The sequence below is a fragment of the Petaurus breviceps genome, unplaced genomic scaffold (assembly GCF_028583685.1).
Source record: "Petaurus breviceps papuanus isolate PSGF00001 unplaced genomic scaffold, PetGlider_PUasm1.0 174, whole genome shotgun sequence".
NCBI lineage: Eukaryota > Metazoa > Chordata > Mammalia > Diprotodontia > Petauridae > Petaurus > Petaurus breviceps.
Genome location: NW_027185761.1, coordinates 56483836 through 56500882, shown reverse-complemented (window position 1 = coordinate 56500882; position 17047 = coordinate 56483836). Strand labels below are relative to the sequence as shown.

The 17047-nt window shown below is 42.1% G+C and overlaps 2 protein-coding genes across 5 annotated transcripts in view; both read right to left on the bottom strand.

Moving 5' to 3' along the window:
• Positions 1 to 17047, bottom strand: part of CFAP20DC (CFAP20 domain containing) — a 223495-nt gene that overhangs the window by 142453 nt on the left and 63995 nt on the right. For all 4 annotated transcript variants that reach the window (XM_069084234.1, XM_069084231.1, XM_069084233.1 and 1 more), the window contains exons 6-7: positions 14178 to 14334; positions 5984 to 6148 (exon numbers count right to left, since the gene is read on the bottom strand). In XM_069084234.1, coding sequence (XP_068940335.1) covers positions 5984 to 6148; positions 14178 to 14334 — 322 coding nt within the window. The remainder of the gene's footprint in view (positions 1 to 5983; positions 6149 to 14177; positions 14335 to 17047) is intronic.
• Positions 1 to 17047, bottom strand: part of FAM3D (FAM3 metabolism regulating signaling molecule D) — a 307323-nt gene that overhangs the window by 286322 nt on the left and 3954 nt on the right. The gene's annotated exons all lie outside the window — the stretch shown is intronic.

Genomic DNA, 17047 nt, shown 5'->3' with positions numbered 1-17047 from the left:
ATATATATATATTTAAACATTTGATTTTAAAACTTTGAATTCCAGATTCATTCCCTTCCTCCCTTGTCACCCACCCTTACTGGGAAGATAAGCAATTCAGCATAGGTTGTACATGTGCAGCTATGCAAAACATTTCCATAGCAGATATATTGTGAAAGACTCACTGTATTTCCCTCCCTCCTATCCCACTTCCCACTTGTTCTATTCTCTACTTTGATCCTGTCCCTTTTCAAAAGTGGGTGCTTCCAACTTCCCTCCCCTTCCATCATCCCCCATCTTATCCCTTTCCTCCCTACTCTCCTGGAGGGTGAGATACCCTATTTAGTGTGTATGTCATTCCCTCTCTGAGCCAAATTCAATGAGAATAAAGTTGACCCATTCCCTTTTGCCTTCCTGTTCTTCCCCTCCATTGTAACCATTTTTCCTTGCCTCTTCTATATGAGATAGTTTACCCATTCTGTCTCTCCCCATCTCCTCTCATTATATTCCTTTCTCACCTCTTAATTTCACCTTTTAAGTATCATCCCTTCCTGTTAAATTGGTCCTGTGCCCTCTATATATGTATACCTGTAAACATGTATACACACATTCACATACGTATTCATATGCCTATATACCATCCTATACAGACATATTTATATATATATATGTATACACACACATATATATTTCTATTATCTCCAACTATTTTCATGCTGAGAAAAGTTTCATCAGTTACAAAGATTGTTTTTCCATGTAGGAATGTTAATAGTTCAACTTTGGTAAGTTCCTTATGATTTCTTTTCCCTATTTACCTTCTCATGCTTCTCTTGCTTCTTGTATCTGAATGTCAAATTTTCTATTCCACTCTGGTTTTTTCAGCAAGAATGCTTGAAAGTCCTCTATTGCACTGAATGACCATATTTTCCCCTGAAACATGATACTCAGTTTTGCTGGGTATGTGATTCTTGGTTTTAATCCTAGCTCCTTTGACCTCCAGAATATCATATTCCAAGCCCTTTGATCTCTCAGTGTAGAAGCTACCAGATCCTGTGTTATCCTGATTGTGTTTCCACAATATTCAAACTGTATTTTTCTGGCTGCTTGTAATATTTTCTCCTTGATCTAGGAATTTTGAAACCTGGCTATAATATTCCTAGGACTTTTCTTTTTGGGATATTTTTCAGGAGGTGATTGGTAGATTTGTTCAACCTCTATTTTGCCCTATGGTTCTAAAACATCAGGGCAGTTTTCCTTGAGAATTTCTTGAAGAATGATTTCTAGGTTCTTTCTTTGATCATGGCTTTCAGGTAGTTCAATAATTTTTTAATTATCTCTCCTGGATCTATTTTCCAGGTCAGTGGTTTTCCCAATGAGATATTTGACATTGCCTTCTATTCTTTCATTTATTTGGATCTGTTTAACAGTATCTTGATTTCTCATAAAGTCATTAGCTTCCATTTGCTCCAATATAATTCTGAAGGAATGATTATCTTCAGTGAACTTTTGAGATTCTTTTGCCATCTGGCAAATTCAACTTTTTAAGGCATTCTTCTCCTCATTGCCTTTTTGAGCCTCTTTTGCCATATGAGTTAATTTTTTAAAGTGTTATTTTCCTCAGTCAGGCTGTTGACTCTCATTTCATAATTTTCTTGCATCATTCTCATTTCTCTTCCCAATTTTTCCTCCACTTCTCTTATTTGCTTCTTAAGTTCCTCTATGGCCAGTAAGCAGCTTTTATTTTTCTTGGAAGCTTTTGGTGCAGGAATTCTGACTTCATGGTTTTCCTCCTGTTCCATGTTTTGATCCTTCTTGTCACCAAAACAGGAGTGTAAAGTTGGGTTTCTCTGTTTACTTTGCTTCCCTCCTTTACTCATGTTGCCACTCAGTTACTTGACTTTTGGGCTTTTTGCCACAGTAGGACTCTGCCACCGGACAGGGGAGCTTCGTCCCAAATGCTGGGATTTTCTCAGCTGCTGAAGGTATTAGTTGGGTGCCCTCTCTGAAGCCTCCACACACTCTGGCAAGCTGGTCACACACCTCAGGACCTCCACCCTAGACCCCAATCCAGATCCCAGCATGTTAAAGCAAGAACAATTACCCCTCAGACTGGTCGCTTGGTCCCCCTACACTCTGCAGGCCAGGAACTGAAGCTGCCATGTCAGGGTGGCTGCACGGCTGGGCACCTCAGTGGCTTCTTGCCCTGGGGGCAAAGGCCGACCACACTCCTAACTACTGGATTCCAAAGTCCACACTGCACTGACCTCTCTCTTTGTCCTTTGCATCTATGTGTTGATAATTCTGGAGACCGCCACACCTGGTGGTGTTCTGAAGTTCCTCAAGCCAATGGTTGGTCAGGCCCGCTCTGGGGCTAAAACCTCAGGCTTGCGTGGGGCTGGGCTCGGCTCTCAGAACGCTGTGCTGGCCAATTCCTGCCAGCCTGCTGGGCTGTCCTCAGCAGGAGGTTAGCTTCTCTGTGTCATTTTGTGGGTTCTATAGCTCCAAAGTTTGTTCAGAGTCCCCTTTTACATGAATTGGGAGAGGTAGAAGCCAGAGCCCAGTGAAAGTCCTGTTTCTACTCCGCCATATTGACTCCGCCCCCTGGCATCACAGTCTACTGACTTTCAAATCAAAATTTCCAATAGCTGTTGTAACAATTACTTGCTACACCAAGTGAAAGGGTAACAAATGCTGAAATGTCAGAATATGCGGCAAATGATTTCGGAAGTTAGCATAAATGCTCACCTAGTTCTGGGTGACAGTCTTTGGAGCCACCACCATCACACCACATGGGTAGAAAGCTTGAGGTGTCAGTTATGTGCTGTCTGGACCATCCTTAGGTATTCACTATGTATATGACCAATGCAGGTTGTTATTATTCATTAGGATACCATGTTCATAACCCTGCACAGACAACCTAATGCCATCTTGGGACAGGCTTAGGTAAATTCGGGGAGTTTTAGTCTAGGTAGAAAATTGAATTAATGGGGCAGGTAACACCCAAACGCCCTCTTAATCCAATGCATAATAAGTCATATAAAAATATTCAGTGTAGGGTAGCATTTTTACTTAAATAAACATATGTTATAATGAAATAGAAGAATAACTGAAAGCACTAAAAATCTGAATTTTACCTAATTGAATTTGAACAAACATTTGTTACTGAAAATCATTATATTAAAAAAGAGAAATAGATGATAAAAGAGGGATTTCTTGATTTTAGCTTGCTGCAGTTCTTTTAGGAGGCACTTAATTAATGCCCATTGACTGGCTGACCAATGCCAATATCAAAAATGTTTATTAAGTCCTGATGGTTTGTTTCTATTTGGTTCCATCCTAGAGATTCTAGCGGGAGTTACAATGGGGGCCCCAGGCTCAGGCACTGGGCTTGATGTTAGGAGAGCCTGAAGGTTAAATCATGGTTCTGAGACTTAATCGCCTTGGGGCCCCTAGACAAGCCCAGGGCTGGTGTGGGGCTCAAAGGAGGTCGTGTCTGGAAAATGACTCCCAAACTTCCAACTGCTCCATGAAGGTCAGGTCTTAGGATACAACTGTCTGGACTCATCTTAGGTAGTATTATATTGGCATATTTTGTGTTAGCCCTCACTTTTATTATCTGTTTTAGACTATCTCCTTTGATCCTTGAAACAGGCCTCTACAGTCAGTCATTACCTTGGTCCTTGCTATCCCCCACTCACAGAATTATTTCCCAGATCTATCTAATCACACAAAGTATTGAAAACACTCAGCAAGCTTTAAATTAAGGTTAGTTACTATGCCTACTACTGGCTACAAAGGTAAGTTACTACTCACTATCCTAGAATCTAAGACAAATCAGATAGATGAGGACTAAAATGTCAAAAATTTGCTAACAGAAACGGTGGTAACAGACAACTGCACTGCCCTTAGAATTCTGCAATGCACTCTTAAAAAACTTATCCCCTTTAAGCCTCACAACAACACTGTGAGCTAGGTACTCCAGATATGGAAAGAGGCAGACAGCTAAATAAAACTAGAATTTGAACCTATGTCTTCCCAATTCCAAGTCACGCTGTCTCTGTAGTAAATGGGTATCAGATGTTGACGCTGGCTCTGTCATTTTCATTAAAGATGCCCCCACATTCCTGTTTCTCTACAATGTTCAAGTGCACCTGACCATCCTCTGGTTTACCCATCACTAGTCAATGAGATGCCTGGCCATGTTGTTTCCAATCCTCATGCTTATTAGCTTCCAACCCTCCTATTCTGATAGCTACCTTCACAGTGGGGACAGTTACAAACCAACATCTACCTTGATGACTATGGCAGTCTCCTATTGTGCCTGGTCACCTGGCTCAATCCCTTCTAATCTAATGTGGTCACTGCTATCAGACTGCTCTTGTAGTACAACCTTCTGAAGGCTTCTCACCTAGAATGACTTCCTATTTGCAGCAGATAAACTCTCAAGTCCTCATTCAGACATTAAAGGCCCCCTGGACAATAGTCTTCACTTGTCAATCTAGGATGGAGGGGACAGTGGCTCATTGAACTCTCTTCTTCTTGTGGAATAGGTCAAAAATTAGAGAAGATGTTCCAACACAGAGAACCAATAATGGAACATCGTAGTCCCCTATCAAGAATAAGACAGATGAATCAAAGAGAGAAAAAAGGTAATAGGTGGGACACAGTACAAGAGGCACACAGAAAAAGAGAGTCAAAACCAGACATACTTAACAAGTTCTAAGATATGGGCAAGCAGGAGGCAGAGGCTTCAGAAGGCAAATGCCATTAAACAGACAAAACATGGAGCTATATAAAGAACAAGGGCTCAAATTATTGCCCACAAGAACTTCCCAAGCACAGGATTCTAGTAGATTGCACATAACTAACATTAGCCTTGCTAGGATGGGGCCGGGCCAGATAGGCTGCTTCTAAAAGGTCTCCACCATTCTATACCTAGCTCCAGGCCACAAGGCTCCTCCAAACCATCTCTTACACAATGCATGCTCATGGCTGGTCTTCTGCTTAAAACATTGTTCCTGGGGCGGCCAGGTAGCACAGCGAGTAAGAGCACTGGCCCCAGAGTCAGGATGACCTGGAATCGAATCCAGGCTCAGACACTTAGCACCCACCCAGAAACACCTGGCCGTGTAACCTTGAGCAAGTTACTTAACCCCAATTGCTTAGGAGTGGCCAGGTGGCTCAGCGAGTAAGAGCACCGGCTCCAGTGTCTGGGGTCAAATTCCGGCTCAGATACTTAGCACCCAGAAATAACTGGCCGTGTAACCTTGCGCAAGTTACTTACCCCCAATTGCTTTAAAAAAAACAAAACACTGTTCCTGTACAATTTCTTTCTGACTGCTGCCATCTACAATGACTTCTCGCTTTCTGTTTTCCTTTACATACTTGTAGTATGATACTTCCCTCTAACTTCAGCAGTGTCCTTTCATGATTTCACACATGTACCTCTTGCCTCTCTTCCCAACTATGTGGAACATTCTAGAATAGAAGTCTGTGCCCCCAAAGTACCTGTTATAGTACTGAAAACATAGCAAACATTTAATGAGTATCCACTGGACTTAACAAAAGGCTCAGAGATGGGAGACACCAGATAGGTGAGATGCTGAGCTGTATTCCTCAAGAGAGCTAAGGGAAAAGGACAGCAAACAGGAAAACAGAAGGGGAATAAAGCAGCCTAGAAGTGTCTGGAGAAAGGTTTTAAAACTAACAGTGAGGATATGACACCAGGTTTATAGGCCAATGGTAAATGGGCCTATCATAAAAACACTGAATGCTTTGTTTAGGGTTGCTTTTAGCCTGTTATTCTCTCAATTTCAAAACTTCATGAATGCAAAAATCAATTAACCCTGCTTAAGTGAAGAGGAAGCATGAAACTGAATTTTTTTGGTTAACAAGCAACTTAATATTTCAGTTTTTAACTTCAATTATAAAACAAAATGTAAAAGCCAAGTGTTTCATTTGCTTCAAATCAATGCATCTCTAGTCTGGGCTTCTAAAAATATACCTGGTTCTGTTGATGTTAAGGGCTGACCTCCAATCTTCATTTCTGTTTGGCGAAGCTTAGTCATATTTAGCAGCTGGGTAACTTGAGGTACATCTGTAGTTAATTGGCAACTTCGAGGAATGATATCTGTAGGCTCGTCTGTTGTAAAGGGAGCACCATATATATCTGGAAATGAAGAAAACAAATTCACTTTACAATGACGAACTCACTGATAAACATATATGTACAGCCCTCGAGATCTATAAATACGTCTGTCTGTTTCTGTCTTTCTCCTTCTCTTTGATTCTCTCTGAATCTGTCTCTCTCTAGTAAGGTTATTACAATGAGCTAAAATGACTTGCCCATTATACACTACAAAGTCCCAAGTGTGATCCAAACACTGATGTGAAAACAAAAGTCAGTGTAACTTAAGAAAGAACGAAGTGCCACTGGAGGCACTGCACACTTGGCACATCGATGGCCCTGGGTGATAAGGTAAACCCTTTTGTGCAGTGGAGAGGGCATGAGCTGTACAGGTGGAGGGGATGAGGGCCCGCTTTAATGGAACCAAGGAATGCTCTCAAAATTAATGAAAACTGCAGCTGATTACTAGCTAGCTAGAATTAGACAAACAGTGGCTAAATGTGAATGACTAAAATCCACCACAATATGAAATAACTCAACATGCTGCCCCTCTGTAATCTGGTGAAAAGTCTTTTCTAAGAGAAGCCTTATATAAGGATCATTCAATTATTCTTCACTTACAAACATCTTTATATAAAGACAGTTTAGAAAAGTGATGATTTTATGAAATTCCTGAGGGCAATACTAAAACCCTAGAGACTGCGAGTCAGAGAAAGTGGAATCATTGCCACTGCTGGCCCCTGTGGCCTTGGGCAAGCTGCTTGCTTGAGCCTCAGTATCCTGTATATGTGTGTGTGTGTATGTATGTATGTATATATATATGTGTGTGTGTATATATATGTTTATATATAATCTTGGCAAGGAAAATTAATACTTTTACTTTAATACATTATGAAATCTGTAATGGTAGTGGTGTGGACCTTCCCTCTCCCAATACAGATCTCTGGTCCAATATTACTTGATGGTCTTTGAAGGAGAAGGAAGAACAGGCATCTATTATGTGCTAGGCATTGTGCTAAGCACTATACAAATTTTCTCTCATTTGATCATCACAACAACCCTCGGAGACAGGGGCTCTTGTGAAACTCATTTCACGTTTGAGGAAACCAAGCCACCTTGACAGTGGTTATGTGACCTACCCAGGTCACGTAGCTGGTATGAGAATTGTTGTGGTTAAAACCTTATCAGCCTTGAACCAACCTGTTTATGAACCTTCCTTGACTAAGCAAGCTGGATTCTCAGACCATCACCTGTGCCACATGTGAAACTTCTCAAGTTTGGCAGGAGATGCTGAACCACTTACCCTACTGGCACTCCTAGAAGGTCCCCTCTATGCCCTAAGGAGGCATCTGAGTGGTGTCTATATGGAGGCAGGAAAATTAATCAGTATAGACCAGCTGAACTTCTGAGTTGTCCAGACTATAAAGTGACAGGCTTTCAAAGAAAGACAATGCAGCAGACAGATAAAGAGTTCTTAACAAACCTCATTTCAACATCCACTAAGCATCTCCTACGCTGACTAGCACCATCACCAACAAGAGCCGCTATTTATCCACTGAATGAGCTCAGCCAAGGGCTTTTTGTGCAGGGTTTCCAAAGATATTATCTGCACTTTACAGGAGTTGCCTGGAGTTACACCAGCACCAGGAAAGCACTTTGGAAGGGAAGTCTGTCCGTCTGTCTTTTGCATGAGCTAGTCTAAAACTCTTCCTGCTATACCATTCTATCTCTTTCGTTTGCCATAAAGAATGGCAAAGTAACAACCACATGGAACCAACCAGTGGGCAAATGAACTATCAAAACAGAAAACATTTGGCAAAAACACTAACCCGACTCCCTACTGAGGCTATAAATGCCTCTTATGAAGAACATATTTCATCTCCATTCCAATATAGGCAGTGAATTCAGATTTCATTGTAGAAGAATGACTTTCTAGAGCTTATATCGAAGGGTATCACAGAAAAAAAGAATGAAGTATTTTGATTCCTTAAAAAAGGAATCATGGAAATTCAAGTGTTAAGACTTCTCTAATGGTATATGCTAAAGAACAGATCTTTAAGGAAAAAAAGTGGTCCAAATCCCATATTTTAAATGTATTTAAGTCCCCGTTCCAGATGTCACAAAACCCAAAAAAGTTTGTGAAATGCTCGCATTAAGTTGACAAAATCCACCAGCTTCTGATATGGTGCGCCCCAAAGTAGAGCACATTTCGGGCCTCTAAGTCTCAGACCCACAACATGGTGGTCAGCACACATCCCAACTCACACAATCAGGATCCAACTGTATTCTGCAATACCTTCTTAGCTCTATGTTTACTCTTTCTGCGCACAGAGACTTCTCATGGAATGAAAGGGTTGGTCTGGCTGTGGGTAAGTGGGGACAGTAAAGATCAAAGAAAGAATTCAAACCACAATAACTAAGTCTAGCTGATGATATTTCCAACACTTCAATCTCAAAGGAAAGCATCTGAAGGATGTGTAAGCCTTGGCCTAGAATGAGCTGAGAAACAAATGTAGAATGGGGGAAAGCTCAGGGAGACCCTCTAGCTTAACACCTAGTTTCTGTTGTTGTTCAGTTGTGTCCAACTCTTTGTGACTCTGTGGACCATAGCGCACCACTACTGTCCATGGGGTTTTCTTGGCAAAGATGCTGGAGTGGTTTCCCATTTCTTTCTCCAGTAGATTAAGGCAAACAGGTTAAGTGACTTGCCCAGGGATATACAGTTAATAAAGTGTCTGAGCCAAATTTGAACTCAGGTCTTCTTCACTCCAGGCCCAGTGCTCTATCCACTGGGCTACCTAGCTGCCTTATTGTACAGAGGCATAACTACAGAGGAAGATGAGGATCAGCATGACTTCTTACTTCCTTCTCCAAAAGAAAAAAAAGGACCTCATAAATCCTAGCATGTAAAACCAAAGCCTCAAACTCCTTGACTGGTCATTTTTCTGACTGCTGGGGAGTGGGATGATTCACCTAACTAAATGGAACTGAAGCAGGTTCCACTCCCAGCTTAAACACCATCTTCGAGGCCACTAAGTCATCTTTTGTTTATTTACTGTCTATACTTAAAATTAAAGCTGTTGCAATTCATCCTGAGGTGGCAGAAATCTTGTATGTAAATAAGATAACTTGAGAGCAGTCCAAGCTCAATGTCACTGTCAGTCCTTCCATTTTTTCAGTAGTAGTGGGGCCTTCATTCAGCTGTTACCACCTAGAAAACACTACACAAAAATTCCGACATGACAATTTTCTCCCTAAATCACAAGTAACCAATCAAACCAGGAAAGCTCTGTGGAGTGGATGTGGTGTGCACACACGGGCAGTATTCTGTTAAGTATACATCCTCTCTTGAAAGGGAAATGGAATGTTTGTCCAGACGATCTGGGTAATGGGTTACACTTTCTAGAGTCAGATGTGAACTTTGTTAGCCAGAAACCTCAGGGGACAACATGGGCTAAAACAGAGAATAGCAGAACAGTACACAAAGGAAACAGTCTAACAGGGGAGAGGCAAACAGAAAGGATCCAAGGGTGAGCGCCTCAAGGCCTCTACCACCAGAATGAGGAAGGCCTATCATTAGACTATGAATATGCTTTCTTCTATCCCCAACACATAATCAAATGGAACATTTCACAATTGCTCAGTGGCTTGGAAGAGGATCATAAACAGCTAAATAATAATAAAATGAATAAAATCACTTTCTCTTTTAAAATCCTACTTTCATGCCTTATCCTGGAGGTTGGGGAATGGGAGGAGGGTGACTCTGGATCCACCAAGACAGGGGAGAAATTTTTTTTTTTTAAGCAATCGGGGTTAAGTAACTTGCTCAAGGTTATATAGCCAGGTGTTTCTGGGTGGGTGATAAGTGTCTGAGCCTGGGATTCGATCCCCAGGTCATCCCGACACTGGGGCCAGTGCACTTACTCGCTGTGCTACCTGGCCACCCCCAGGGGAGAAATTCTAAGTTCTACCAAGCTAGAAAGGCTTTAAGGACCAGCCTGGCACCAGTGTCCAGCTGATGTCCAAAGACCAACTTAGCTAAATATAGAGAAGCCTATCAGCAAAAGACTGGCCACCATGGAATGATGGTTTTGGTCCTGCAACTAATCCCTGCCCGCCTCCCCCCACAAAAAAAACAATTAAGTTATGGAGGGGTGAAAACCAAGTGAGCACAATCAATGAAATTATGAGTATGAGATCAAAGGCCCTCTGAGATCTTAGCATCTAGTCCAGCCCCTCATTTTAGAAATGAAATCTCTAAATCTCTCTGAATCTGAGGCCCCCCAAGACCTAAAATGACTTTCCCAAGATAACACAGTAGTAAAATCACAAGGTCAGACTTAAAATCCAGATCTATGATGCTAGAGCCAGCATTCCTGCCAATGCACCACATCCTGTGAAGACCAACAGTACCTGTAATCAGTATCATCACCGCTATTTATTTATGTGATAAATTTCCCACTTCTCATGACTATCAAATAATATTTATTAAGTGCAGATTATTCCATGCAGTTTTATCCTAGGAATGCTAGAGGGAAAATTACAAGGGAGGCAACGTGGGATATGGGAAAGAATGGTGAGCCCAGAGTCCTAAGAGACCCAGGTTTCAACTGCACTTCTGAAATGGCTCAACTACAGAATCCCAGGCAAGTCCTTGTGGCGCTTTGCTTGGGGGCTGCTGTGGGGCTCAAACGCGAGTAGGCACTTCAAAGATTTGGCAAAACTGACAGGTCTGTCTAAATGTCAGCTATTATCAACTATTATGACTGCTATTTCCTCTGTAGGTTCCACAATGCCCAGTGGTGTGTGGAGAGATGTGTCCATTAAGTATCTATAACATTTGTCTTTATTAAAGCCACCAAAGCAGAACTGGTAAGAGTGTGTGGGTCCTTGGATGCTAAGGAAACTGAATGAGAGCATTAACTTCATGTACTTTCCTCTGAAGCAATTTTGGAGGGAAAAATAATCCCCCAACCCTTTTCTATTTTAGCATGATTAGAAAAGATGCTCTCGGTCAAGATGGTGGAGTAGAAGCAGGTCCTCCCTGCGGCTCCAGCGTTCACCTTCCCCAATCAATGTAAAAAGGGGATAGTGAACAAACTTTGGAACTGCAGAACCCACAAAACGACACAGAGAAGCTAACCTCCCGCTGAGGAGAGCCCGGCAGGCTGGCAGCAAGCAGCTAGCGCAACGCTTTGGGAGCTGAGCCCAGGCCCAGTTGAGTCTGAGGTTTAGCCCCAGGGTGGGCCTGACCAGCCCCCGGGCAGAGGAACTCCAGATCACCAGCTGCTGTGGCTGTTTCCATAATTATCAACACACAGGTGTGAAGGACAAAGAGAGAGGTCAGTATAGTCTGGACTTTGGGACCCAGTAAGTGGGAGTGCGTGGCTTTTGCCCCCTGGGGCAAGAAGCTGCTGAGATGCCCAGCACAGTCAGCGTGAGTCACGTGGCAGCTTCAGCTCCTGGCCTGCAGACTGTGGGGAGACCAAGTGACCAGTCTGAGGGGTAATCGCTCTTACTTTAACCTGCTTGGATCTGGATTGCGGTCTAGGGCGGAGGTGCTGGGGTGTGTGTCCAGCTTGCCAGAGCGTGTGGAGACCTCAGAGAGGGCACTCATCTAATACCTCTGGCAGCTGAGAAAACCCCAGCATTTGGGATGAAAGCTCCCCTGTCTGGTGGCAGAATCCTACTGTGGCAAAAAGCCCAGGGATCAAGTGACTGAGGGGCAACATGACCAGGCAAAGGAAACAAAGCAAACAGAAGACTCCAACATTAGACTCCTATTTGCTTCAAAGGAAAATATGAGCTGCGTACAGGCCATACAGGACCTTAAGAAGCAGATAAGAGAAGTGGAGGAAAAATTGGGAAGAAAAATGAGAATGATGCAAGAAAATTATGAAATGAGAGTCAACAGCCTGACTGAGGAAAATAACGCCTTAAAAAATAGACTAACTCAAATAGTAAAAGAGGCTCAAAAAGCTAATGAGAAGAAGAATGCCTTAAAAAGCTGAATTTGAAAAGCTCAATGAGGAGAATCATTGCTTCAGAATTAGATTGGAGCAAATGGAAGCTAATGGCTTTATGAGAAATCAAGATGCTGTTAAACAGAACCAAACAAATGAGAGAATAGAAGGCAATGCGAAATATCTCATGGGAAAACCACTGACCTGGAAAATAGATCCAGGAGAGATAATTTAAAAATTACTGGACTACCTGAAAGCCATGATCAAAGTAAGAACGTAGAAATCATCCTTCAGGAAGTTCTCAAAGAAAACTGCCCTGATGTTTTAGAACAAGAGGGCAAAACAGGTTGAAATAATCCACCGATCACCTCCTAAAAAAGATCCCCAAAAGAAAACTCCTAGGAATATTATAGCCAGGTTCCAGAATTCCCAGATTAAAGAGAGAATATTACAAGCAGCCAGGAAGAAACAATTTGAATATTGGGGAAACACCATCAGGATAACCCAGGATCTGGCAGCTTCTATACTGAGGAATTGAAGGGCTTGGAATATGACATTCTGGAGATCAAAGAAGCTGGGATTAAAACCAAGAATCACCTACCCAGCAAAACTGAGTAGCATGTCTCAAGGGAAAATATGGTCATTCAGTGGAATAGTGGACTTGCTGAAAAAACCAGAGTTGAATAGAAAATATGACATTCAGATATAAGAATCAAGAGAAGCATGAGAAGGTAAACAGGGAAAAGAAATTATAAGGAACTTATCGAAGTTGAACTATTAACATTCCTTCATGGAAAAAACGATAATTGTAACTGATGAAACTTTTCTCAGTATGAAAATAGCTGAAGTGAATAGAATTATATATATATGAGGGTATATGGGCATATGAATACATATGTGAATGTGTGTATATATGTTTACAGGTATACATAGATAGAGGGCAGAGGACCAATTTAGTAGGAAGGGATGATACTTAAAAGGTGAAATTAAGAGGTGAGAGCAGAATATAATGAGAGGAGATGGGGAGAGACAGAATGGGGTAAACTATCTCATATAGAAGAGGCGAGGGAAAATAGTTACAATGGAGGGGAAGAATAGGAAGGCAAAAGGGAATGGGTCAACCTTATTCTCACTAAATTTGGCTCAGGGAGGGAATGAAATACTTACTAAATTGGGTATCTCACCCTATAGGAGAGTAGGGGGGAAGGGGATGAGAGGGGGGATGATTGAAGGGAGGGCAGGTTGGGAGGAGGGAAGTTGGAAGCACCCACTTTTGAAAAGGGACAAGATCAAAGCAGAGAATAGAACAAGTGGGAGATGGGATAGGAGGGAGGGAAATATAGTCAGTCTTTTACAACATATCTACTATGTTATTGTTTTGCATTAGCTACACGTGTACAACCTATACTGAACTGCTTATCTTCCCAGTAAGGGTGGGGGACAAGGGAGGAAGGGAATGAATCTGGAATTCAAAGTTTTAAAATCAAATGTTTAAATATATATATATGTATATGTATATATACATATATATATATATATATACTATTATTAATACTATTTTACATGTAATTGGGAAAAAAGATATACAGGCACTGGGTCATAGAGATCCACTGGAAAAGTTGAAAGGGGTATGGGAGAAAATATGGGAGAGAGCAGATTGGAGGAGGGGATATTCTGTGGGACTGCTATTTTGGGGCCGTGGGTAGGGGGAAAACGGGGAGAAAATTTGTAACTCAAAATCTGGCGGAAATGAATGATGTAAATCAGAAGTTAATAAAGCATTTGAAAAATGAAAAAAAAAGAAAAGATGCTCTCTCTCAAATGATTTTCTAAAAATGTGTCTAAATATGTTTAAAATATCATAATAGCTGTTAACTTAAAGAAAAAGTTTTAAGATATAAAAGAAATATCACCTGTCTATTTGTATACACTCTCCCCTCTGTGAAATGCTTTGGGGAAGTATGGCAAGAAATCTATGAGACTCTAGCAAGGATTTGCTTTAGAGTTCCTCCAGTAACATTCCCCCTGCTGAACTAAACCACAGGCTCAGCTAACTGGAGAACAACCCGCTAACAGGAGAGGTCTGGCGTTGTGTCTACCAAACCCACCATCTCGGTCAGCAGTGTCTCGAGGCTTGGACTTCAGAGTGAAGATCTTTCGGAGCTTGCAGTTTGCAGAGACAATGATTCCATCCAAAGACTGGAATACGGCTCCCTTGAAAATGTCACTGGTGAAGGCTACCAAGTCAATACAGAGATTGCACCACTGAAACAAAGAGGCCCAACACAGAGATATTATTAATCACAGATGCACCAAGGACATTGCAAATAGAAAGCAAGGAAAAAGACAATTATTGAGATCCTTCAAACAACCAAAAATCCCCACCTTCTCCCCAGATAATTTTGGTCAAGATGATAACCTAAGTAACAGCCTCCATTCTCTTCGTGATTCTGTGTGAAACAAAGCCTTGACAATTGTGAATACCAATTACAAACTGGTCATCTATGAACATGCTTCCTTCATTATGCTCAGCCCCAATAAATTCTGGGAAATAAAACAGGATGCAGAGACATGGTGCAATTGGGAAGCTATTCATAGACATGTTTGACCATTCACATACTGAAAGTGAGGGGTAAATAGATAAATGTTCCTGCAAAGGATGCAGTTTGCAACGTAATTCATTTATAAACCACCTAAAAACATGAGTACTGGAGTAGAGTCAGGCTTTAAATTCTGGTCAAAAATGGCTATTTGTAATCAGATAACCAAGTGCACCCTAGGGACACATTATTTTTAACCCTTTGTAAGCGTCCTTGCTATTGGCCAATTGCTAAGTCTCTTGGAGCTAAATGTTCTCCATTCAACAATCACAAAAATAGCTCCTGAAACAGTCTCCAAATGGCCTGACTGTGTTAAGGAAAAGAAGATGATGACTTACCTAGAACATTAAGAACCCCCCTAGAACTTGGGGCACATAAGGGCACAGTGTCTGGGCAAGGCCTACACAGAAGTAATATTTAAAATGTAAAGATTTTAAGCACTGTATGTCAATACCTTTTTAAAAAATGAAACTAGGACTTTCTACTGATGATAAAGAAGCACAAATTATATTAATGTGCTAATTCATCACAGTTTACAACTATTGTCATTCTATAAAGCAAAACTGCAAAATTTCTATTTATCAACATTATGTATGTAAGTTGAGGCCATTGCTACTCAGAAAATCTAAGTTAATTCTTAAATCATCTGATTATCTGAGTGATGTGGTGGAATGGGAAAGTATGGGTCCTGAAGTTGGGAAACCTGAGTTCAAGTTCTGCCTCTCAGTTACTCAATGTCTACCTCAGTTTCACTCAATGGCTCCTTAACCTCTCTAAGCTTTAACCTCCGGATCTTTAAAAGGGTCATATTAATAGCTGTTGCCTTGGGATAGGATTAAGATCACCAGGTGAAGGTGTTCAGGGTTGGGACAAGTGCGGGCCCTCAGCCTTAAAGGGCACACAGAGGAGTCGAAATGGATGGAAGGCAATCAGCGGATGAGCTCTGAGAACTGTACCTTTACAGGGGAGCCTAATGTTAAAGTCACTTATGGTGTCTGAAGTACATTATTTATTAGATCTAAGGAGGGAGAAGAGGCAGAGAAGGGAGCACAAGCAGCAGGTTGAGAATATTCGTCTCTCCTGGCCATCTACACTGGCTGCCTCCACTTCCCTTCTCTCACTATTCATGCTCTCAGCAAGCTGGTTTCCAAACGCATTGTGCATCTGAAAAGGTCTTCAGGTTCAGCTCTGATGATCTCTCTTCTCCCTCCTCAGCCTTCCAGGCCTCTCAGTTTTCAGGATGCCACGCTCTCCTTCAGCTTCTCCTACCTGCTGGAGGGCACCTTCTCAGTCTCTTCTGCTGGATCATTGTACGGCATCTTTCATGCCATGTTCAGTGGCTGTGAATGCCCCAAAGCTCTACACTGGGCCCCTTTCTCTTCTTTCCATACTCACTTGATGACCTCATCAGCAACCATGGGTTCAATTATTACCTCTCTGCAGATGACTCCCATTTATAGATAGACAGATATTTACAGATATCTATTCCTGCATCACAATTAGGAGGTGTCATGCAGACATCTTAAACGCACCTTCTTTGCAGTCACCCAGGTTCAAATCCCCAGTGTTATTCTTGAGTCCTCCTACTCACCTATCAGCTGCCAAATTTTGTTCTTTCCATCTTTCAAATATCTCTTGTCTATGTCCTCTCCTCTCCACCCTCCAGCCATTCCCCTAGTGTACTCAGCTCTCACCTGGAGGACTGCGTCAGCTTCCTAACTGATCCCATTGCCTCAAATCTCTCTGCACTCCTTCACTCAGTCACCAATGACTTTCCCAAATGAAGGCTTTAACACATCCCCTCTTCTTAGGGGCTCCTTAGGAATTGCACTTGGCCTCTGAAGCTCTTTAACCCCTGGCTAGTCTCTTACTTCCTCTTCAGTTTCCTTACTCTGTCCCCTCCAATCACTTAGACTAGTGCCTCGCTGTTCCTGAGCTGCCTCCCATGTTCTGTCCCTCGTGCCCAGAATGTTCTCCCTCCTCTCTTCCTACCACTTGGAAGTCCTTGGTTTCTTTTCAGAGTTGGCTCAAGTGCCACCTTCTACAGGATGCCAGTCTCTCTGATCCCACCAGATATCCATGCCCTTCCTACCGGGGCTACCTGGTATCCGTGAGCTCCTCGAGATCAGGGGCTATTTCCTGCGTGTCTTGGTGTCTCCAGGGTCTCACTGATACCTGCTCTGTGTCTGACACAAAGTAGGTACTTAATAAATGCTTGACTTTTAATCTACAACTGTTTGAGATCAATGTTTAATGTTACATGGATCCTTACGTAGGTACACCCGGAATGGTGCCCTGGAACCACACCCTAGTGCCATTTCCCACGGCAAGGGAAGAGAAGGACCAATGGAAGAATGTGACAGAGGGTATGTGGGCAT